The following is a 23,278-nucleotide window of genomic DNA, read 5'->3' on the forward strand; positions in this document are numbered from 1 at the left end:
AACTCCTCTGGGATAGGGAATTAACTCTTTTATCAACTCCTAATACAATACTCCTAATACAATAACAGATTAATACAATATGGGCACACAACAGGAACTCAGTAACTGCTAGCTGAACTCAACTACCAAAGGCCAGTTGACTCATTTCTCACGGGTGGAATCATTACAGACTATTCAAGAATTGAAAATAACTTCAGTTTTCAACCTATATAGAAATTATCCTGAGAATATACGGGAGAAGAGTACATCAGTCATAAAATTTAGATGTTTTACAGTTTATAAAGGTGCTTTATAACATCTCATTTCATATTACAGGTACCTAAGCAGCGACTATTACCCCATTTCACTCCTGCTACTTTAAAAAAAAAAAAAAGTCCAAAGTTAATATATTTAAAATATTGAACCACATACCTGAAAACTAATCATATCCCAAAATCCATCCAGATCTGTACAGGTAGTCTCCTTTACACCTCGTTTATATTCACAATCACCAACCAGTCCTTCAAACTGTTTGAACCTTTCCTTCATAAGGAGTCTTGTTTGACCAACTGCTGTGCGAATAAGATCTTTAGCTGAAGGAAATAAGAGGTTTCTCAAAATTAAAAGACAAAACAGAACACTCATTGCAAGTCAGCCCAGGGATAAGACTTCACTCCAAACATCCTAAGGCTTACAGGTTGTTAAAGCAAAACAAAAAATATCTACCACAAAACTTTGTCATACAGATAACTGAGTATTAACTATTTGCTTCAATTCCTGCTCAAAATTAACAATATATTCTCATACCTATTGCTATATACTAAATAGCATTCTACTTTTTCTTGTACTTTATAAGAAGTCAATGTCAGCCGGGCACGGTGGCTCACACCTGTGGGTACGGTGGCTCATGCCTATAATCCCAGCACTTTGGGAGGCCGAGGTGGGCGGCTCACCTGAGGTCAGGAGTTCGAGACCAGCCTGGCCAATGTGGTGAAACCCCATCCCTACTAAAAATACAAAAATTAGCTGGACGTAGTGGCAGGCACCTATAATCCCAGCCAATTGGGAGGCTGAGGCAGGAGAATCACTTGAATCCAGGAGGCAGAGGTTGCAGGGAACCGAAATGGCGCCACTACACTCCAGCCTGGGCAACAAGAGCAATGCTCATTTTAAATTAATTAATTTAAAAAAAAAAAAAAAAAAGTCAAACAACTCACTGCAAATAATTATCTAAGAAGGACTTCATACAAAATTAGAAAAAATTCATAATTTTTTCTAAACAGCTTCCCCAAATAAATCAGATTAAGGAACTCTTCAGAAAATCTTCCCCATATTGATTTAGGTAATTTTCATTCGGAATATATTTTTGTGTAAACAGTATCAGATATTGATATCACCCATAAAGTCTTATTTAAAAAGCTAATAATATTCACTGTTACTTGCTTCGTTGGTTAGAAAAATGTCTAAGTCAAAGGAATGATAGTCAATATTCTAATTTCTTAAATCTTTTAAGTTATATACCATTTCAGCATGGATGTTAGGGAACATATGTTGAGATATGAAAAACACTTGCTACTTTATTGTAGACATCAGGTTAAAGAAGAAAAATTCTTGCTACTTTGAATAATAATGAAACTATAAAGTTAGGCAATGCTATATTTTTATGCTTCAGATAAATGTAACCATAGTAAAAGAAAGCAAACACAAAAAATATAAATGTTGCCTCACCATCATCTGGAATGTCCAATTCAAGCTTCCTGTCCCACTCGAGGCAATGTGAAGTTAATTTCTCAGTTTCTGATTGGAGGATATTTCTAAAATTATGACATACATTTCAGTTCTACAAGTAGTTTTTACACTACTGTCTAAGTATTAGCATAACATCATGATACATAATATTAGGAAGTTATAAAAGGGAGCCATATTTTCCCATAGTTGATACTGAATATTTATAAACTGTGATATATTAAAATCCATAAATACAAGTTGATACCCTGTGTATGTACATCCTTTTAAACCTAAAACTTATGTGGATGGAAAATACCAAGAACCTACTTTTTAAGCTAACATTTCTAGTTTGTTCTGTTCTTTTTCAGAGGCTGATCAAAGTCAGACATTTCTAAATGTGCATCAGATTCTCTGCATTGTCTATGAAACTAAAGCCAACTCAACTGTCAAGAGTAAATTAAAGCTAAAACTGTTAATTCCAGGATTACAGTGATAGGGCCTCACAGATCCTAATTATTAGGCTTTGCTTGCTTAAAGGCAGTGGTTCTCAACTGGGTCAATTTTGCCCCACTCTAGGGAACATTTGGTGATGTTTGGAAATATTTTTGATTGTCATGACTGGAGGAGTGCTACTGGCCAGGGATGCTTAAAAACAGCCTGTGATGTATAGGATATATACCCACAACAAGTATACAATCTAAAATGTCAATAGGGCCAAGGTTGAGAAACCCAGGCCTAAAAGAAGTTTAATTTGTGTCTACATAAAAAGTATCCAAGCATGTAGAGGGAAACTGGAACCCTTGTAAGCTGTTGGTGGGAATGTAAAATGGCAAAGCCACTATAGAAAACAGTATGGTAGCTCCTCAAAAAATTAAAAATAGACTTACCATATGACCCAGCAATTCTGCTTCTGGATATACTCCCAAAAGAATTTAGAGCAGGGTCTCAAAGGGATATCTGTACACCCACGTTCATAGCTGTTCACAACAGTTAAAATATGGAAGCAACCCAAGTGTCCATTGACAGACAAATGGATAAGCAAAATGTGTTATATACATACAATGAAATATTATTCGGCCTTAAAAAGGAAAGTCTGACACATACTACAATGAATGAACCTCAAGGATATTATGCTAAATGAAGTAAGCCAGTAACAAAAAGACAAATACTACATAATTCTACTCAAATAAGATACTTAGTTGAGTCAAAATCATAGAAACAGAAAGTAGAATGGTATTTACCAGGGGCTGGGAGGGAATGGCTGAGGAATGGGGAGCTACTGTTTAGTAGGTACAGAGTTTCAGGCACCTACCACCACTCCCAGCTAATTTTTGTATTTTTGGTAGAGATGGGGTTTCACCATGTTAGCCAGGCTGGTCTTGAACTCCTGACCTCAGGTGATCTGCCTGCCTCAGCCTCCCAAAGTGCTGAGTTATAGGCGGGAGCCACCGCACCTGGCAGGTTTTGTTTCTTAAAAAAAAAAATAAAAAAAAAAATTAGGGCCAGGCTCAGTGGCTCATGCCTGTAATTCCAGCCAGCACTTTGTGAGGCAGAGGCAGGCAGATCACTTGAGCCTAAGAGTTCCAGATCAGCCTGGGAAACATGGTGAAAACCAATCTCTACTTAAAAAAATTTAGCCAGGCATGGTGGTACTCTCCTGTTATTAAAAAAAAAATTTAAATTTAAAAGATAAATGAAAATCACCTAACATCAGTTTCCCTCCACTATATTAAGGTTATAAATATTTTAGTTTGGGTTTTAAATGTCTAGATATTAATACAAAATTCTTACACTAGAAACAGACATAGTCCCAGCTCCTCAGGAGGCTGAGGTGGGAGGTCGGGAGGTCAGGGTTGCAGTGAGCCAAGATCGAGACACTGCACTCCAGATTGGGTGACAGAGTGAGACCCTGTCTCAAAAAAACCAAAACCAAAAAATTTGAGTTGTTTATATTCAATGACACACATGATGATTAATGAGGAAGCAGAAGGTCAGGCATGGTGGCTCTTGCCTGTAATCCCAGCACTTTGGGAGACTGAGGCAGGTGGATCACGAGGTCAGGAATTCGAGACCAGCCTGACCAACATGGTGAAATCCTGTCTCTACTAAAAATACAAACATCAGCCAGGTGTGGTGACATGCGCCTGTAATCCCGGCTACTCAGGAGGCTGAGGCAGGAGAACTGCTTGAACCCGGGAGGCAGAGGTTGCACACAGCCAAGATCAAGCCATTGCACTCCAGCCTGGGCGACAAAGTGAGACTCCATCTCAAAAAAAAAAAAAAAAAAAAAGAGATAGCAAAAATGATTTAGCCCTCACATTGTCTAGTTAGGTAGACTGCTTAATATTTCAATAACTCAGTGGAACGACAATGGATTAGCTACCTCTAAAATCCCTTATAATTCTAAAACCTAGTGCTCTGAAAAAGAAATCAAGCCAGACATAGTGGCTCATGCCTGTAATCCTAACAGTATGGGAGGCCGAGGCAAAAGGATTGCTTGAGCTTGCGAGTTCGAGACCAGCTTGGGCAGTATCGTAAGACCCTGTCCTACAAAAAAACAAAAAACAAAAAACAAAAAACCACCAAAATTAGCCACCCACTGGTAGGAGGATGGCTTGAGCTCAGGACAGAGAGGCTGCAATGAGCTGAGATCACGTCACTGTACTCCAGCCTGGGCAACAGAGTGTGACCATTTCAAAACAAAAAAAGAAATGAAGTCACTCAAAAAAAATATTCATAATAGAACAAATGAATAGTAAAACTATAGTGAGATACTTATTTTGATTTGCAAACAGAATAGTGTATATTGTACGATATTGTCTAGATATATGTACATATTTTCTTTTTTTTGAGATGGAGTCTCATTCTGTTACCAGGCTGGAGTGCAGTGTGCTACCTTGGCTCACTGCAACCCCCACCTCCCGGGTTCACGCCATTCTCCTGCCTCAGCCTCACCAGTAGCTGTGACTACAGGTGTGTGCCATTATATTTTTAGTAGAGATGGGGTTTCACCATGTTGGCCAGGATGGTCTCGATATCTTGACCTTGTGATCCTCCCACCTTGGCCTCCCAAAGTGCTGGGATTACAGGTGTGAGCCACCGCGCCCAGCCTATTGTATTTTTTAAAAAAGAAAAAAAAGTGTATGCCGATATTTGTCTACATAAGCATTAACTATCCATGGAAGTATTCACAAGAAATGAGTAACACTTGCCTTCATGAAATGTTCAGACTATGTGGTTGGGTCACAGTGCTGAGAAGACTTCTCACTTGTACCTTTTCCTACCCTTTGAATTAGGAACCACATGAATGTACAAAAGAAATAACTAAAATTTAAACGTGAAAATCGCCTAATATCAGTTTCCCCCCACTATATTAAGGTTAAAACTTTTTAGTTTGGGTTTTAAATGTCTAGATATTAATACAACATTCTTACACTAGAAACACACAGACATACCTGAAATATGGCACATCATGGTGGGGCTGAGTTATTTGACCTTCATTTCTTTCAAGTGGTGGGACTTCTTTTATCGGAAGGCCATTTGAATTTTTAGTAGTAGCTTCGTTTTTATTTAAAACATGTTCTATAAAGAAAATCTTACATGTAAATTTCAAAGCGACAATTCCTAAAATGACAGCCCCTAAAAAGACATTTTAAATATCCTTCAATTCTTTCCAATGTTTAAAATTTTATTTCTGCCTCAATCACTTAACTCACATTTCCTCTAAAGTAGCTCTCAATATTTTTTTATTTAAATTTACATTTATTTCCCCTCTCCTGTCTGTATTCTTCATTCCAATGATCTCTTCAGGTATCTTTACCCATGCTTTCCTGTCTTTTCTGACCCTGAGTTCATATCCCCAAATGATATGGTGAAAAAGAGCTCCAAACAAATCTGACAAGTAATAATCCAGAAAAGTAAAAATTTAATTACTATACCTGAAAGCAAAATATTTTTTGTATTATTGATAAACATTATTCTAAAAAATGAATAAATTAATTAAATACTATACCTTCATGCCAAACTGTTAGAGGACCCAAAGGACATTGCAATTTATTTGAATCTTGCTGTATTGTCTTGGTAGAGTAAGTTTTACATTTTTGTGCCAATATTTCTTTTGTTGCTTCTTGAGACTCATCACTAAAAACAATAGCAAAAATATACTTCATGAAACATGAACTCCATATATCTAATATAAAGGGTTTCAAAACTGTGTCACTTTTTATAGATCTGGGCTAAAATAGAAATGTTTCTATTTTTTAAAATTGTGTATTCTGGAGGGGAGAAAATGTAAACAACTATAGTGTGAATGTCCATCTTTAGTAATTAATTGTAATGAGATTCAAAGATTTTGAAGATTTCTTAACAGAACATAAACACTTAATAGTCTTAGATGATGCTGAGCAGTTTTTAGTATATTTGCTACCAGGCAGTCTTTGCAAAATGATCTTGCCTTTTCTTTTAAAGGTTCCAACTGATTTTTCCATTGTTTTGCAAATTAATCATGTTTGTCTTCAGAGGCAGTTTCTCTAAATATTAAGCCAGAAGAAAATAAGGAAAAAGTTATATCTGAGTTAAATTAGTATAGCAATTTTCTTCTTTTGAAAAATGTATTTGTGTTATAATTAAGTCACTTATTAAAAACAAAAAAATCCAAATTGTATAGTGAAAATAACAATGCATAAGAAATATAAAAACTGTCCATTACATTATTGTACCTTCTGAAGAATTTTTTTTAAACAAAAAATTTCATGATTCCTAATTAACATAGTTCACTAATAACTTTTTAAGAGCATAGACCAAATATAAGAAAGGCATTTATGGCTGGGCACGGTGGCTCATGCCTGTAATCCCAGCACTTTGGGAGGCCAAGGTGGGCAGATCACGAGATCCTGTGATCAAGATCATCCTGGCTAACACGGTGAAACCCCGTCTCTACTGAAAATACAAAAAATTAGCCAGGCGTGGTGGCGGGCACCTGTAGTCCCAGCTACTCGGGGGGCTGAGGCAGGAGAACGTCATAAACCCGGGAGGCGGAGCTTGCAGTAAGCAGAGATCGCGCCACTGCACTCCAGCCTGGGCGACAGAGCAAGATTCCGTCTCAAAAAGAAAAAAACAGAAAGGCATTTATTACCCATCTTATCAAGGGACTTATCATTAAGATCATATTCTTACACTTCTGTTTTTAAAGGAGTCCAGGTGTAACTGGGTGTCAAAAAAGCATTAGCACTTCCGGGAGTCATGGGTGTTACTTGATAGGTCTTCAGACCATCCAGTGGCTGAAACATAAAATCTTTAGGTGCGAAGGAATTCTTCCCTTTTATTTTTGCAGTATTCATCTCAGGTAAGTTTTCCATTTTTGGTAAGACTCCATCTGGATCCATTCCACTTGTTGCACTAGTTTGTGAATTCAAAGTATTTTCTTCACTATCAACTTTACAAGAAATACCCTAGGATGTGAGTTAACAAAGTAGAGTAAGATTTCTCTGAAAATATGACAACAGAAATATATGTCCTATGTACATAATTTGAGAGATAAAAACAGATACAATTAAGTGTATACGTGGAATCAGAAGACCAGTTATGCTAAACCCATTGCTATTCCCCGGGAATATAATCAATTATTTATTTATTTATTTATTTTTGAGAGGGAGTCTCCCCTCTGTCGACCGGGCTAGAGTGCAGAGGCACCATCTCGGCTCACTGCAAGCACTGCCTCCTGGGTTCACACCATGCTCCTGCTTCAGCCTCCCAGAGTGGGTGGGACTACAGGTGCCTGCCACCATGCCCAGCTAAGTTTTTGTATTTTTAGTAGAGACGGGGTTTCACTGTGTTATCCAGGATGGTCTCGATCTCCTGACCTCATGATCTGCCCGCCTCAGCCTCCCAAAGTGCTGGGATTACAGGCGTGAGTCACTGCGCCCAGCCCAAATCAAATCTTATTAAAAGACTAACTAATACCTTTCAGGTATTACAAGAAATTAAAAGATAATGGAAAATATGGAAAAACTTATTCAACAAATACGTATCTTTTTACTTAAATTGATAATCATGGCCGGCACAGAGGCTCACGCCTGTAATCCCAGCACTGAGAGGCCAAGGTGGGTGGATCACGAGGTTAGGAGATCGAGACCATCCTGCCTAATACAGTGAAACCCCGTCTCTACTAAAAATACAAAAAATTAGTGGCAGGAGCCTGTAGTCCCAGCTACTTGAGAGGCTAAGGAAGGAGAATGGTGTGAACCCAGGAGGTGGAGCTTGCAGTGAGCCAAGATCGTGCCACTGCACTCCAGCCTGGGTGACAGAGCAAGACTCTGTCTCCAAAAAAAAAAAAAAAAAAAAATTATTTTGATATTTACAATGGTTTAAAATCAGAAATCTAACATTATGGAATGACTATTAAGGACAAAATCCTTAAATAACCTTAGATTATAAATAGTCTTATCACAACAGCAATACTTTCAATGTGACACAGAAGATTAACCATATAAAATACAAAGCATATTTACTATTTAAGTCAATGTGTTACTTGGTATTTAAATAATTTCTAGAGATTTCTAGGTTTCTGACTTTTAATAAGATATGAACTCAAACTCAGGTATTTCAACCTGGACAAGAGTTTAAGTGGTAACACTGTTGAAGCCAGCATGGCAGTCAAAGCAAAAACTAGTGATAATCCTTAAGGGTTAATCTTAAGGGAGGACCTATAAGGTCCAGCTGCTTTATCTGTGAAGATTCACTGTATATTTCCTTTCTCAATCTGTGTTTGATTTTTTACTAAGAATCTAGCCAGGTTACTTAATCTTTGATACTTTTTTTAAATTAAGAAATTATTCTGGCCAGGTGCAGTGGCTCACGCCTGTAATCCCAGCACTTTGGGAGGCCGAGGCAGGTGGATCACCTGAGGTCAGGAGTTCAAGACCAGCCTGGCCAACATGGTGAAACCTCATCTCTACTAAAAATACAAAAATCAGATGGGTGTGGCGGCGTGTGCCTATAAGCCCAACTACTCGAGAGGCTGAGGCAGGAGAATCACTTGAACCTGGGAAGTGGAAGGTGCAGTGAGCCAAGACTGCGCCATTGCACTTGAGCCTGGGTGACAGAGTAAGACTGTCTCAAAAAAAAAAAAAAAAAAAACCAGAAATAAATTATACCATAGATTATAAGCCAAGGGGTTGGGTCCTCAAATGGGGCATCTTTTTTGAAGACCTTATTAGAAACCATGCTAGATGCAGGCAGAAATTTTAGTTTATTTAATTCTTACAACTACTCTATGTAGGTATTCCATGTTAGGAATAAGAAAACAACCTCATAAATTACATAACTTGCCCAGGGTTATGCAGCTAATTGGAAGCAGAGAGAGTATTCAAACCCAGGCCTAAATGAATCCAAAGTCAATGCATTTCACCCCACTTCACCCTATGTCTTGGCTAATTCCCACATACAGGTTTCTCTCAGCTGTGTTTTTATTATTTTTCTCCATCTTCTAACCAAATTATGCTCTCTCTACCTATAAAGCTCTGAAAATAAGATACCTGAAAAACAACAAGAGTAAATCCTCTTGATGTTTTCTTATGGTTCAGGAAGTTTTAACACACATGTAGGTTAACCTCTTGAAGCAGTTCTTTATGTTTAATTTCTTTTTTTTTTTTTTTTGAGACGGAGTCTTGCTCTGTAGCCCGGGCTGGAGTGCAGTGGCCGGATCTCAGCTCACTGCAAGCTCCGCCTCCCGGGTTCACGCCATTCTCCTGCCTCAGCCTGCCGAGTAGCTGGGACTATAGGCGCCCGCCACCTCGCCCGGCTAGTTTTTTGTATTTTTTAGTAGAGACGGGGTTTCACCGTGTTAGCCAGGATGGTCTCGATCTCCTGACCTCGTGATCCGCCCGTCTCGGCCTCCCTAAGTGCTGGGATTACAGGCTTGAGCCACCGCGCCCGGCCCTCTTTATGTTTAATTTCAACTTTATGAAAGCAGCAATGAGATTTTCAAAGCATCTAGAAGTAAAAAGATGTTTATTCTCTACCTTGTCAGGTTTTGTTCCTACATTTTTGGCAGGTCTTCCTTTATTACTTGGCACCTTTCTTTCTGGTTCGTTTTCTAAAACAATAAAATATTTATTTTACTAGATAGAAATGCTACATTAAAATACTAGGTAACTTGGGAAAGGAAAAGAAGCAACAGTGGGAATATATGTCTTGAAGGATGTTTATGATTAAAAGCCATATTATAAAAGGGGTTATGGAATTTCCTGCCAAATACAAACCATCTGTTTTCAAAACCAGAGTGTTTTATCTTTTTCCTCTGAATACCAAATACAGATTGAGTATCCCTTATCCAAAATGCTTGAGACCAGAGATATTTTAGATTCCAGATTTTGGAATATTTACATTATACTTACAGGTTCAGCATACCTGATACAAAAATCTGAAATGCTCCAGTGAGCATTTCCTTTCAGCATATGACCTTTGAATGTCATGTCATGCTGGTGCTCAGTATTTTGGATGTTTTGATTAGGGTTGCTCAGCCTGTACATATTTATTACAGACAATTAGAAAAATACAGAAAACTACAAACAACAACGACAAATCACCCAGGATTCCATTACTCAGTTGTCACTTCAGGGTATGGTTTTCCAGTCCTATGTCCACATATTCACATACTGCTTTTTAGAATTGCGATCCTACTGTTCAGAGTTTGACATGCTCTTCTTTGCCCACATAATATATCATGAACCACGTCACTGAGTGTTCTTTAATAATACTGTTCTTAATGGCTACATTATATTGCACCAAATAAATGAACTGTGATTTATTTGGAGCATTAATTTTTCACTTTGAAACACTGCTTACACTAATTAAGTTCTTCAATGTTTGGGCACCCATTGTGTGCCAACCAGAAGTCAGGGCACAGAATCTATTTTCAGGTATTAGAATTTCCTGTTTCCTTCTCTCCTACTCAAAGAAGTACTTGTTGATTTTTGAAATGGAACACAAAAACCTCAAGGACCAAACATTCTAGTTCAGTCACTGATCAAGGAATAGTTTTTACCATTAGCAGCTCTTGTGACTGGCTTTCTTGCTGTGGTAGATGAGACCGTTCTGGGAACCTGCTTTGCCGCTTGAGTAACTGATCGAGTCATTCTCAACGACATGGGCATTACAGGCTGCACGACTGTGGGGAAAAAAAAATAACCAAATTGAATGTCCCTTGTAGTTATTAAATTACGGCTGTGAAGCCAGGCACGGTAGTGCATGCCTGTAGTCCCAGCTACTCGGGAGGCAGGAGGATCACTTCAGCCCAGCAGTTTGAAACCAGTCTGGGTAACATCGTGAAACCCCGTCTCTACAAAAAATATAAAAATCAGCTGGGCATGGTGGCAAACCTGTAGTTTCAGCTACTCAGGAAGCTGAGGTGGGAGGATCACTTGAGCCCAGGAGGTAGAGGCTCCAGTGAGCTATGATTGCGCCACTGCACTCCAACCTCGGCAACAAAGCAAGACTCTGTCGCAAACAAATAAATTCCAGTTGACCTTCTGGACACTTAAAAAAAATTATGGCCATGGTAGCCTCAGAGGATTTATAGTAATTGCTAATATTCCTACCTTTTTTCTCTTTGTTTGATACTTTCTTTTCAGAAGTTTGTCTTTGACCAGGTTGGATTGCTCGAACATCACTCTCATTATCAATCTATTTAAGAGATTAGGTGCTACATGATTTAATTGCATAATGAATCAAACCATCATATTTTTAATCTGTAAATTGATTCCTCATATGAAATCTTATCACTGTAAATAACCCAACAACAACAAACTACCCCAAATAAAATGTGAAAGAAAAGCTTTCCATTAAGCTTCCAAAAAAGGTTACATCCTTTTTCAGAATCACAGAACTAAGAAAATGCGAATAACCCAAGCTTTTAAAAACAGCTAACTATAACTTGCCTTCTGAAGGTCCTTAAACACTCCTAGACATGTTTTCACTTCAAGACCTTCTAATTTTGCCTAGGAAATGCTTCTCCTGGATAAAAAGCTCTTTCCCATGGTCTCTCCTCCACTTCCATAATGACTTCACTCAAAAGGCTTTCATCTCAGGGAGGCCTTCCTTAACTGCCCGATCAAAATTCTACCCCACACCTACTTCTAGTACACCCCATCTCCCCATCTCTTCCATAATACTTATCATCTTCTGACATATTATGTATTTATTTTTTCTTAAAGCCTTACATGTAAGTTCCACAAAGGGAATCTAGTTTATTATATCCAAAAGCCTACAACACCAGGAACATCATAGCAATGCAAAATATATACGCATATATGGAACTTAGCTTCCTCACCTGATAAAGAAGTATACTATTTCCCTTCTTGCCCACTTCATTTTGTTTTAGTAACCCTCCTAATATCTCTATTACAGTATTTTGAAGACCCATAAGTTTATAACACCTACCCTGTGTGCTTTCCTCCCCATCTGCATTTCATGCAGGTAACTTGGAATGCATAATAGGAGCCCAGTAAACAAGAGTGTGACACAAAGACAGTTTGCCATGGATCTCATAAGGAATGTTGGAGCAAATATTTTAAGTGAAATTGCTCTACGTCACCATACCAAGAACAGTGACTTTGGTACCTGTTAACTCTAGTAAATTAATCATTATGTTTGAATCTGATACTAGATTGAAAATGAATTTACTTACTAAAAGAGTACACTTTATCATTTTAGTAACAATTATCTGCTATCAACTATACCTTAGTCTGCTCCATTTGGTCTTTGGCCTTTGACCTTGTAATCCGTACAGAAGATGGAATAGCCTTAGAATAGTCAAAAGAAGATAAACTTAAAAAAAAAAAATGAACTGGTAAAGGTTTACTTGCATAACTTATTACAAAATAAAGTTCCCATTTTAAAGTTAAATTTTATCCTTAATCTCTTATAGCAAAAAGATACTTAAATTCCTTTTTCTGGTTCTAGCTTGATTTAAATTAAGTTAGTAACTTCAAAAATTACTCATATTTCTCAGTGAAAAAGAAATTTCAAACCATATTTTCCAGGTATTGGAATCATCATTAATATGAGCTTCTATCCTCTCTTTTAGTTCTCCTGCCTCTCTGACCAGTCCTCAGCCTGGTACCGGACTTCTGCCTACCTAAAGGTCCTCTCTAGAGCCCATTTTTTCATAATTTTATATATCCTTATTGGAATGGTCTCATTTAGTCCTACAGCTTAAACACCCATCCATACTCCCAATATTATATCCTAAATCAACATCTTAGCACCGATTTCCATTCTGCTTTCCAAATGTTTGCTAATATCTAGGTGGCCCACACAAGTTTAAGATTTTTTAAAAGGTTATTAACATGCACCCACTTAAGCCTGTTCCTTTTCTTGTCTTATCTCTTTTAGCAGCAGAGCTTCTCTCTGCTTTTTCAATTTCCTTTACCCCTCACCATCTACTTGGCCACCAGTCCTGTCAAATGCCTTTATTTAGATGTCTTACACCTATTTTTTCCTTTTAAAACCCACTGCCCCTTTCCATCTATTCTATTACAATAGTCTCACAATTGGTCTCCCTATCTATAAATGTTCCCCTTTCCAGACCAAAATCTTTAGGGCTATGGTATTTTCCTGAATTATTAATTTGACAATGGCACTACCCTTATTTATAAACTTCTCCTGATTCTGCATAACCTACAGGATAAACACCAAATCCTTTGCATAACATTGTTTCAGCCTGGTTCTACCCATTTTCCTAGTTTTATCCTATCTCAGCTTACCTACAGCTATCTTAAGGGACCTGATTTTCATTCTTGTGAGCTACTATTATGTCATTCCCACCTTCTACCAACCAGTTAATAAAGAGACTAAGGGAAAGGGGTTATTTTAGTCACTTAATTTCTTGAAGAAAATTCCAAATAAAAAACTATTCCTTTATATTAAGACACTAAATTTACCTTTTTTGGCTCAGCTTTCACAGCATTCTGGTTTGATAAAAGAAAACAAGGCGTATCAGGTCTATAACGACCCACTTTAAATATTCCTCGTTTAGCTTTCTCTCTCTGCTCTTTCAATTTTTGAAGCTGCTTTTCTTCTTTGTATTTTTGGAGCATCTGTTTTCGTTGATCACCTAGAATAGTTTTCATTGCCCCTAGGCAGAAAAAAACCAAAACCACACAGTATATAACACATTTCAGATGAAAGGTTATGCAAACGTATAAACAATTATTTTTGTGTCATTTCAACTGCTGCTAAAAAATGCTTTCAGGCCGGGCGCAGTGGCTCACGCCTGTAATCCCAGCACTTTGGGAGGCCAAGGAGGGCAGATCACCTGAGGTCAGGAGATCGAGACCAGCCTGGTCAACGTGGTGAAGCCCCATCTCTACTAAAAATGCAAAAATTAGCTGGGTGTGGTGGCGGGCACCTGGAATCCCAGCTACTTGGGAGGTTGAGGTAGGAGAATTGCTTGAACCCAGGAGATGGAGGTGGAGCCAAGATCGCACCTTTGCACTCTAACCTCGGCGACAGAGCAAGACTCCGTCTCAAAAAAAAAAAAAAAAAATGTTTTCAATAAGCCAGGCACAGTGACACATCTGTAGTCCCATCTACTGGGGAGGCTGAGGCGGAAGGATCATTTGAGCCCAGGAGTTCAAGTTCAACTTCAGTAACACAGCAAGACCTCTCTGCACAAAAGGAAATGCTTTTAATATTTCTTGTTAATTCTTTAGCACTCTAACCACAAGTTTTTTCAACCCCTAGTCCTTTAAAATTTGTATTCATTTTGCCTTCATGTGTTCAAATATTAACTGCTTGCTATGCTTCACTTTTAAATTAACTAACTTGTATGATAGCCAGCAACCAAGCTGCCCTCTACTGATCCTCACTTCCTGGTAGTCCTGCCCTGTGTCATCCCCTCTCACACTGAATAGGGCTGACTTGTGTGACCAAGACAGTATCACAGGAATAATGGAATATGACTTCTAAAACCAGGTAGTGTTTGCCTTGCTCTCTCTTGAAGAGTCGCTTGCTCTGGGAGAAGCCAGGTGCCATGTGGGGCATTAAGAAGACTCAAGTAGTCCTATGGAGGTGTCCACATGACAAAGAACTACAGCCTCCTGCCAAAAGCCAGCATCAACTTGCTGTTCATGTGAGTCAGTCATCTTGGAGGCACATCCTCCAGTCTCAGTTAAGGCTTCAGATGTATCTCTGGATGACATCTTGGTTGTTACCTTCAGAATCACCCAGCTCAGCCATACCCAAGTTCCTGACCCACAAAAATTGTATGAAATAATCAATGTTTATTGTTTTAAGCTGCTAAGTTTTGGGATAACTAATACAATTATAGGTGCTATTTATTATAATATATGTACTCCATTCCTTCTCACCTATTTAAGGACATTCTTCCAGCAACTTATCCTCTCACTCATCTATTTTTTCCTCTACTGAATTGTTGCCATTATGAAGTTACAAACATGCAATAATTTCTCCCAACCTACATCCTCATCTAGCACTTATTTCTCTAGTCCCATTTAAGGCAAAATTCTTCAAGACAGTTACCTGTATCTCTACTATCAACACTTTTATTTATTTATTTTAGACAGAGTCTCACACTGTCGCCTGGGCTGGAATGCAGCGGCATGATCTCGGCTCACTGCATCCTCGGCCTCCCAGGTTCAAGTGATTCTCCTGCCTCAGCCTCCCGAGTAGCTGGGATTACAGGCACCCACCACCATGCCCAGCTAATTTTTTGTATTTTTAGTAGAGACGGGGTTTCACCATTTTGGCCAGGCTGGTCTCCAACTCCTGACCTCGTGATTCACCCGCCTCAGCCTCCCAAAGTGCTGGGATTACAGGCGTGAGCCACTGCGCCTGGCCTGTTTTGAGACAGTCTCACTCTGTTGTCCAGGCTGGAGTGCAGTGGTGCAATCTTGGCTCACTGCAACCTCCACCTCCTGGGTTCAAGCAATTCTCCTGCCTCAGCCTCCCTAGTAGCTAGGATTACAGGCATGCGCCACTGCGTCTGGCTAATTTTTGTATTTTGAGTAGAGATGGGGTTTCATCATGTTGGCCAGGCTGGTCTTGAACTCCTGACCTCAGGTGATTCACCCACCTTGGCCTTCCAAAATGCTGGAATTACAGGTGTGAGCCACCACACCCAGCCTATTTCCAACACTCTTTATATTCCCTCTCAATTTTTCAAAATTATGAAAAACCTCTAATATACAAACAGAATTCTGATGAACCCCATATACCTATTACCCAGATTCAATATTTATGAACATTTTGCTGCAGTTGTTTAAAACAAATTATGCTTAGAAGATTTCATCTCTAAATACTTTAGTTTATACTTCTAAAAAATAAAGACATTTCCGGCTAGGCGCGGTAGCTCACGCCTGTAATCCTGGCACTTTGGGAGACCGAGGTGGGTGGATCACCTGAGGTCCGGAGTTCAAGACCAGCCTGACCAACATGGAGAAACCCTGTCTCTACTAAAACTACAAAATTAGCCAAGCGTGATGGTGCATGCCTGTAATCCCAGCTACTCGGGAAGGCTGAGGCAGGAGAATCACTTGAAACCGGGAGGCAGAGGTTGCGGTGAGCTGAGATCACGCCACTGCACTCCCAGCCTGAGCAAGAGCAGCAAAACTCTGTCTCAAAAAATAAAACAAATAAAAAAATAAAATGAAGACATTTCCTTTCACAGTCACAATATCATCATTACACTTAAAATCAGCAGTAATTCCTTGTTATCTATTACAGGATCCAGATTTAAACTTCTCTGTTTGTTTCAAAGAGGTCTTTTAAACCATCTATTTATTAAATCAAGAACCAAGTAAGATCAACGCATTTTATTTGGATGTCTTTTTAAATCTCTTCATCTAAAACAGAGCTGTCTGACAAAACAGATTTTGTCTTACTGACAAAAGGTAGTCAGTTTTCCTACTGAATGTCCTTGCAAGCTATGTTTGTTTATTTACTCATTCCTCTAGGCCCCATGTTTTCTATAGACTATAAATTATATCTAAAGGTTTGATTATACTCACCCATTCCAATCTGACTTTCACTCCCTGAATCTCACTCCACCAAAACTATTCAAGATCACCAGTGACCTCCACAGTGGTGAAGTCCAAATTCTCACCTCTATTATACTTGATCTAACAAGCAGTACTGACTAACATAGTTAATCGGTCTCTCTTTGATATGCACTTTTCTATTCGGTTTCTAGGACAGCATGTTCTTCTGGTTATCCTCTTACATTACTTTGCACTGTTCCTTGGTTCTTTACTAGTTTTCCCTTTTTTTTTTTTTTTTGAGACAGAGTCTTGCTCCGTCACCAAGCTGGAGTGCAGTGGCATGATCTCGGCTCACTGCAACCTCCACCTCCTGGGTTCAGGTGATTCTCCTGCCTTAGCCTCCCAAGTAGCTGAGACTACAGGTGCGCACCACCATGCCCAGCTGATTTTTGTATTTTTAGTAGAGATGAGGTTTCACCATGTTGGCCAGGATGGTGTTGATATCTTGACCTCATGATCCACGGGCCTCAGCCTCCCAAAGAACTGGGATTACAGGTGTGAGCCACCACGACCAGCCCCTTGTCTTTTAATACTTAATATCAACTAAATTATTGCAATAGTCTACTTACTGCTCTCCCTGATGTCATACATACTACCCTACAATCTATTCTCAACACAGCAGCCAAAGTGATGCTTTTTTTTTTGAGATGGAGTCTCACTCTGTCACCCAGGCTGGAGTACAATAGTGTTATCTCAGTTCACTGCAACCTCCATCTCCCGAGTTCAAGCGATTCTCCTGCCTCAGCCTCCTGAGTACCTAGGATTACAGGTGCGTGTCACCACACCCAGCTAATTTTTGTATTTTTAGTAGAGACAGGGTTTCACCATGTTGGTCAGGCTGGTCTTGAACTCCTGACCTCATGATCCACCCGCCTTGGCCTCCCAAAGTGCTGGGATTACAGGCATAAGCCACTGAGCCCGACCTGATCCTTTTTTTTCTTTCTTTTTTTTTTTTTTAGGGGACAGGATCTCCATGTGCTGCCCAGGCCAGAGTGCAGTGGCCTTTCACAGGCACCATCATAGCACACTAAAGCAAACTCCTGAGCTCCAGATTTCCTGCCTCAGCCTCTGGAGTAGCTAGGGCTACAGGCCTGACTCCAAAGTGATCCTTTTAAAATATAAATCAGATTACATAAACACTCATTAATGGCTTCTCATTTCAGAGTAAAAGTCAATGTCCTTATAATGATGGTCCTTAGGATTCTATGCAATCTATCACCCTTGCTCATTCTTTTATACCCAGTTACCTACTTGCATTCACTAAAACATATCAGGCACACTCCTACCTCTAAGCCTTTGCAAATGGGAAATAAAGGATATTTTAATAGCATACTGACATAGTTAGACTTTTATTTGAAATATTTTTGGTTAAGAAATGGAGCATTTGAGAGGACAAGAGTAAAGGCAAGGAGATGACTTAGGAGGTAACACTACCACCCTTTCTCAAATAAAAAATGTTTGGTTCTTTCTGCCATTCCCCATTTATCTAGCATTATTCAATGCCATCTAGCTCCTAATGCCTGCTATATGAACACAACAAATAGGAGTAGGGTGACTCCTGACTAAACACAAGTCATTTCTCAGTTCCCTTTCTCTTCTCTGTAGCATCCTTTGCCTTCTAAGATGCTCTATTTTCATCTTTTTCTGAGATTATTCCTTTCTTCTTTAGTTGGTTCCCTCTATCCTAATGGTCCCAATCCTTCTGGGCAAACTGCAAGGATGGATTCTTTGCTCTTCTTAGTAATGTTTCCATTGACAAAGTACTCTCATTTCATGGATTCTTTAATTATTCTATTTTTACATTGCTTATCAGTTTATCTTATCAACACTTACCTTACCCAAGCTCCATAAGAACTTTAGGATTTCTATGAGGCAATATAGATAAAGTGTTATAATACTCCATAGGTAAATGGCTTTGCCTTAAAGACAGTAGTTAGTTGTAGAAAACAGGTTAAGGGGCCAGGCGTGGTGGTTTATGCCTGTAATCCCTACGCTTTGGGAGGCTGAGGCAAGAGAATTCCTTGAGCCCAGGAATTTGAGGTTACAGTGAGTACACCACTGCATTCCTGCCCAGGTGACAGTGAGACCCTGTCTCTTGTAATTAAAAAAAAAAAAAAAAAAAAAAGAAAAAAAGGAAAAAGACCAAAAAAGAAAAGTTATTTATAGAATGATATTTCAAAATTCTTCTGGTCAGGGTTTTTTACTCACACAGGCATTAAACCAACTATTATTCACTCTTCAAAGTACTTAAAATTATAACAAACCTTTACTTACTTGGCTTAACGATGGCCTTTTCTGGAATAAGCTCTTGAGAAGTCTCATCTAATTCAACAAGAATTCTACCTTCCAAGGTTGGAATGTTTACATCTTTCAAACCAAAGTGTCTATTTCGTTCGTATTCCTTATGTCTGTTTTCCTTCTGAGACAGTGATTTCCTATGAGCAATTTTAGTTCTAATCATTTCAGTACTTAAATCCTTCCTGTGTCGACTGGCAAAATGTGATGAAGACATCCTGTCAAGGAAAAGGACAAAACCCAACTTACATGAATTTTCATTATTTAAAAAATTAAGATTATAGTTCATCTCCTGTCCCACTTCAGGGCCTTCTGAAATAAAAATATAAAATGTGCAATGAAAGAAATATGTAACACTGAAAAGTGGGAAGAAGATTATCAGAGCATAAGAAGCTACCTATTTGGGGGGTTTTAAATAGGAACTTGCTTGACCGATGAAGAGAAAGCCAGGAAGCTATAGTCCAGAATAAAAGAGGCTCTGGGGTTAGAGAACACTGCAAAAAGAAAAGCGTGAACTAAAGGTGAAAATAGGTTAAGTGAAGGACCATGTACAGAATGGTTTCCTTACCCATGATGACGAATGCAGGTAGTCTAACATTTCCTCTAAAGCCAAAAAAAAAAAAAAAAACAAAAAAAAACCAAAAAAAAAAAAAACAAAAACCCCACACCAGGTACCTATTAGTCATGTAGAGATAATCAATAGGCAGCCAGATACAGATAGAGTTGGATAGAGAGGCACAGGGCAAAGTATGTGGAAAGGAACAAGGAGCTTCCATGCTCTCTCAGGTAGCACCACCATTTAGGAACCTTCATGCGTTCACCTAAGCAGCTCTTCAAACACAGGTGTTATTTTTTTGGTTTTTATGGCAGCTTCATTACATAAGCATGAGTGATTAAATCATTGGCCACTGGTGATCAAGTCAACCTTCAGCTCCTCTCCCCTCCCCAGAGGTTGTGAGGTGGGGCTGAAAATCCCAACTCTCTAATCCTGCCTTGGTCTGTCTAGTGACCAGCCTCAATCCAGAAGCTACTGAGAGGCATCCAGCTATCAGTCAATCATTAGCATACAAAAAGATACCACTTCGAAGACTCCAAGGATTTTAGTAGTAGTTTACCAGAAAACAGAACAAGACCAAATATATAGTTCACAATAACCCTATCATTTTGCTCCATTATTTTCATCCATACAAGAAGTCATACAGTTTAGGCTGGCAGGGTGGCTTAGGCCTATAATCCTACCACTTTGGGAGGCCAAGGCAGGAGGATTGCTTGAGCCCAGGAGTTTGAGACCAGCCTGGGCAACATAACACGACTCCATCTCTATAAATTTTAAGAAAGAAAAGCCATACACACATACACACACACACGCACGAAATCATATAGTTTACTTGGCACATGCGTTTTTCTTGGAAAGATCTTTGAGAATGTATTCAAGCAAAACAAAAGAGGACAATAAAGACGATGTCAGTGGGTCCAACTGGGGAGAACAAAGAAAACTGGAAAGTTTGAGGGGGTCACCTGGGTAGCTGGTATAGAGAACTACCAAGCCAAACTGGAGAAAGGTTACTGATTCTCAGAAGTCTTGGCAGTTAAAAAACAAAAAACAAAAAAAAGGTAAGGGGGAGGCTCTGTGATAGGCACACTATGGTATACTCTTCAACAAGAATTAACTAAATCCACTAGAAAACTCCAGACAATAGGAAAATTGGCACAAGTAATGCAATAAATTGTTACATGATTCTAAGCAATCGACAAAATATAAAAAATGAGAATCTGACCTGCACGCTAATAACATTCTCCTCTAAGACCCAAGGAAAGTGACAATGGATACGCTTTTCATAAAGAACTATTTTCTACTATTTATCTCCTGAAGTATTAATTCGCTGAAGATTGAAGAAAAATTAAGACTTATGTATTAAATACAGGACAGCACTATCCACAGCAAGAGAAAGAGCGAGCGAGGACAACATTAAAGGTATAATTATCAGAATAACCCTGAAAGGTAGTTACTATTATCACTCTCATACAGATGAGGTCAATTTACAGCTCACATTAGCATATCTAAAAGGTGGTGAAGCTGGGATCCCAAGCCAGGCAGCCTGACTCTTCACACACACACCTAAATTTTGTTTGGCTGAGTGGCGTTTCCTCCAGCTTGAAAGTCTAGAATGCGTTAATCTTGCTTGACTAGAGGTTCTCAACCGGGCGTTTTTAGTTGCCATGGGACCTGGGAAGAGCTACGGAAATTTAATGTCGGAGCTAGTGAAGAACAGTTTCACCCCAAAGGCCAATTACGCCCCGGTGGTGAAACACTGACTTCTACAGAGGTCACGGCAAACACACGGACTCTTCTAAAAGGTTTGCGTTATCAGCTTCAGGAAGGGCAGGTAACACGCTCCTAAAGGAGCCTGCCTCTGACTGGCTCCGACGCTCGCAGTCCCCGGTCCTCAGACCCTTCTAGACCTTCAAGACCTTCAACGGAAGCGGGCCAGCGTTCTCCGTCCAGCTCTCCAGCACCCACCTACCTGAGGCAACTTCTAGCGTGAAACCTCAACCAAACAAAAAAGTAAACAACACTCGTTCTGGACGACCACCGCCGACTCCGAAGCAGGAACCTTCACAACCCGAGCCTCCACGAAATTCAAACTTGCCGCACGGAGCCGCTGATTGGAGGGGCTTTAACCAACACTTCCGGGGAAGATCCCGCCCCTTCCACTCAACGAGGCTTGCGATTGGTTTGCTCTGTGCGATATTTGAATTGATTGAAAGGTGAAGGGACGGTTCAAAAGATGGGTTAGGCGGGACCGCGACGCGGGATGAGAAGGGGTGGAGCAGTGGGGGCGCTCACGTCAGGTGAAGGGCGGGAGTGGGCGGTGGAGCCCAAGGGGTGATGCTGGGCCCCTGCGAAACTGGGCTGCGGGAAATCTCCCCCAGAACTCGCGGGGCTGTTTTTGTTTTTGTTTTTTGAGACAAGGTATCAGTCTGTCGCTCAGGCTGGAGTGCAGTGGGCACCGACCACTGCTCACTGCTGCCTCGACCTACTGGGTTCAAACCATCCTCCCACCTCAGCCTCCCGAGTAGCTGGGACTATAGGCGCGCACCACCACGCCTGGCTAACTAAAAAAATTCTGTAGAGACAGGGCTTCACTACGTTGCCCAAACTGGATTCAGGGCTTTTTAATATCTTTGTTTAGTTACGGAACCCAGCAGACCTTCTTGGAATGTTTTCTTTACTATACGTTTGAAAGAAAAGGCTTACCCCAATTATCAAAAACTTACATCGTTTAGTGTTACTTTTCAACGTCGCCAGCCCCCTCACCTTTTTTTTTTCTTTTCTAGTTTGTTTTTTGTTGAGGCGAAGTTTTCGTACAGTGAAAATAATAGTTTTTTGCCGGGCGCGGTGGCTCACGCCTGCAATCCCAGCACTTTGAGAGGCCGAGGCTGGCGGATCACAAGGTCAGGAGATTGAGACCATCCTGGCTAACACGGTCTCTACTAAACCCCGTCTCTACTAAAAATACAAAAAATTAGCCGGGTGCAGTGGCGGGCGCCTGTAGTCCCAGCTACTTGGGAGGCTGAGGCAGGAGAATGGTGTGAACCCGGGAGGCGGAGCTTGCAGTGAGCCAAGATCTCACCACTGCACTCCAGCCTGGGCGACAGAGCCAGACTCCGTCTCAAAAAAAAAAAAAAAAAAAAAAAAATAATAGTTTTTCCCCCCAGTGGACAATTTGATGAGTTTTGGTAAATGTACACAGCTGTGTAACTACCACCCAATCAGGACGTAGAGCATTTCCATCACTCAGAAGAGTGGCCTGTTTCTTTCCAGTCCATCTCCCACCGCATCAGCAACCACTCCTCTTATTTCTGACACTATAAAAATGAAGGTGATAGGTACTCTGTTGGGTCTGTGTGAACGAGAAGTTAGTAGTGTTTGTTATTGAGAGGCATTCCATTGAATACTTTATGCATTCGCCAGTTGATGGATATGTATTGCTTTCAATTTTTGGCTATCATGAGCAAAGTTGCTATAACCATTCTTGTACAAGTCCTTGTGGGCATGTTTTATTTCCCTTGAGGAAATACAGGAGTGGAATTTCTGGGTCGTTCTGGGTATGTTTAACTTAAATTTTTTTTTTTTTTTAGGAGCAGGGTCTCTCTGTCCCCTAGGCTATACAGTGGCACAATCATAGCTCACTGCAGCCTTGGCCTCTTGAATA

General features: G+C 39.8%; 1 protein-coding gene across 2 annotated transcripts in view; it reads right to left on the minus strand.

The window, feature by feature from the left end:
• DLGAP5 (DLG associated protein 5) overlaps nt 1-21,710 on the minus strand; it is a 41,694-nt gene extending 19,984 nt beyond the window's left edge. For both annotated transcript variants that reach the window (XM_037984008.2, XM_037984010.2), the window contains exons 1-12: nt 21,587-21,710; nt 19,041-19,279; nt 13,650-13,843; nt 12,447-12,509; nt 11,307-11,391; nt 10,754-10,876; nt 9,729-9,802; nt 6,883-7,157; nt 5,720-5,847; nt 5,163-5,289; nt 1,708-1,793; nt 412-572 (exon numbers count right to left, since the gene is read on the minus strand). In XM_037984008.2, coding sequence (XP_037839936.2) covers nt 412-572; nt 1,708-1,793; nt 5,163-5,289; nt 5,720-5,847; nt 6,883-7,157; nt 9,729-9,802; nt 10,754-10,876; nt 11,307-11,391; nt 12,447-12,509; nt 13,650-13,843; nt 19,041-19,278 — 1,554 coding nt within the window. In that variant the 5' untranslated portion in view covers nt 19,279; nt 21,587-21,710. The remainder of the gene's footprint in view (nt 1-411; nt 573-1,707; nt 1,794-5,162; nt 5,290-5,719; nt 5,848-6,882; nt 7,158-9,728; nt 9,803-10,753; nt 10,877-11,306; nt 11,392-12,446; nt 12,510-13,649; nt 13,844-19,040; nt 19,280-21,586) is intronic.
• Nucleotides 21,711-23,278: the final 1,568 nt, after the last annotated feature.

The sequence above is a fragment of the Chlorocebus sabaeus genome, chromosome 24, assembly GCF_047675955.1.
Source record: "Chlorocebus sabaeus isolate Y175 chromosome 24, mChlSab1.0.hap1, whole genome shotgun sequence".
Lineage (NCBI taxonomy): Eukaryota > Metazoa > Chordata > Mammalia > Primates > Cercopithecidae > Chlorocebus > Chlorocebus sabaeus.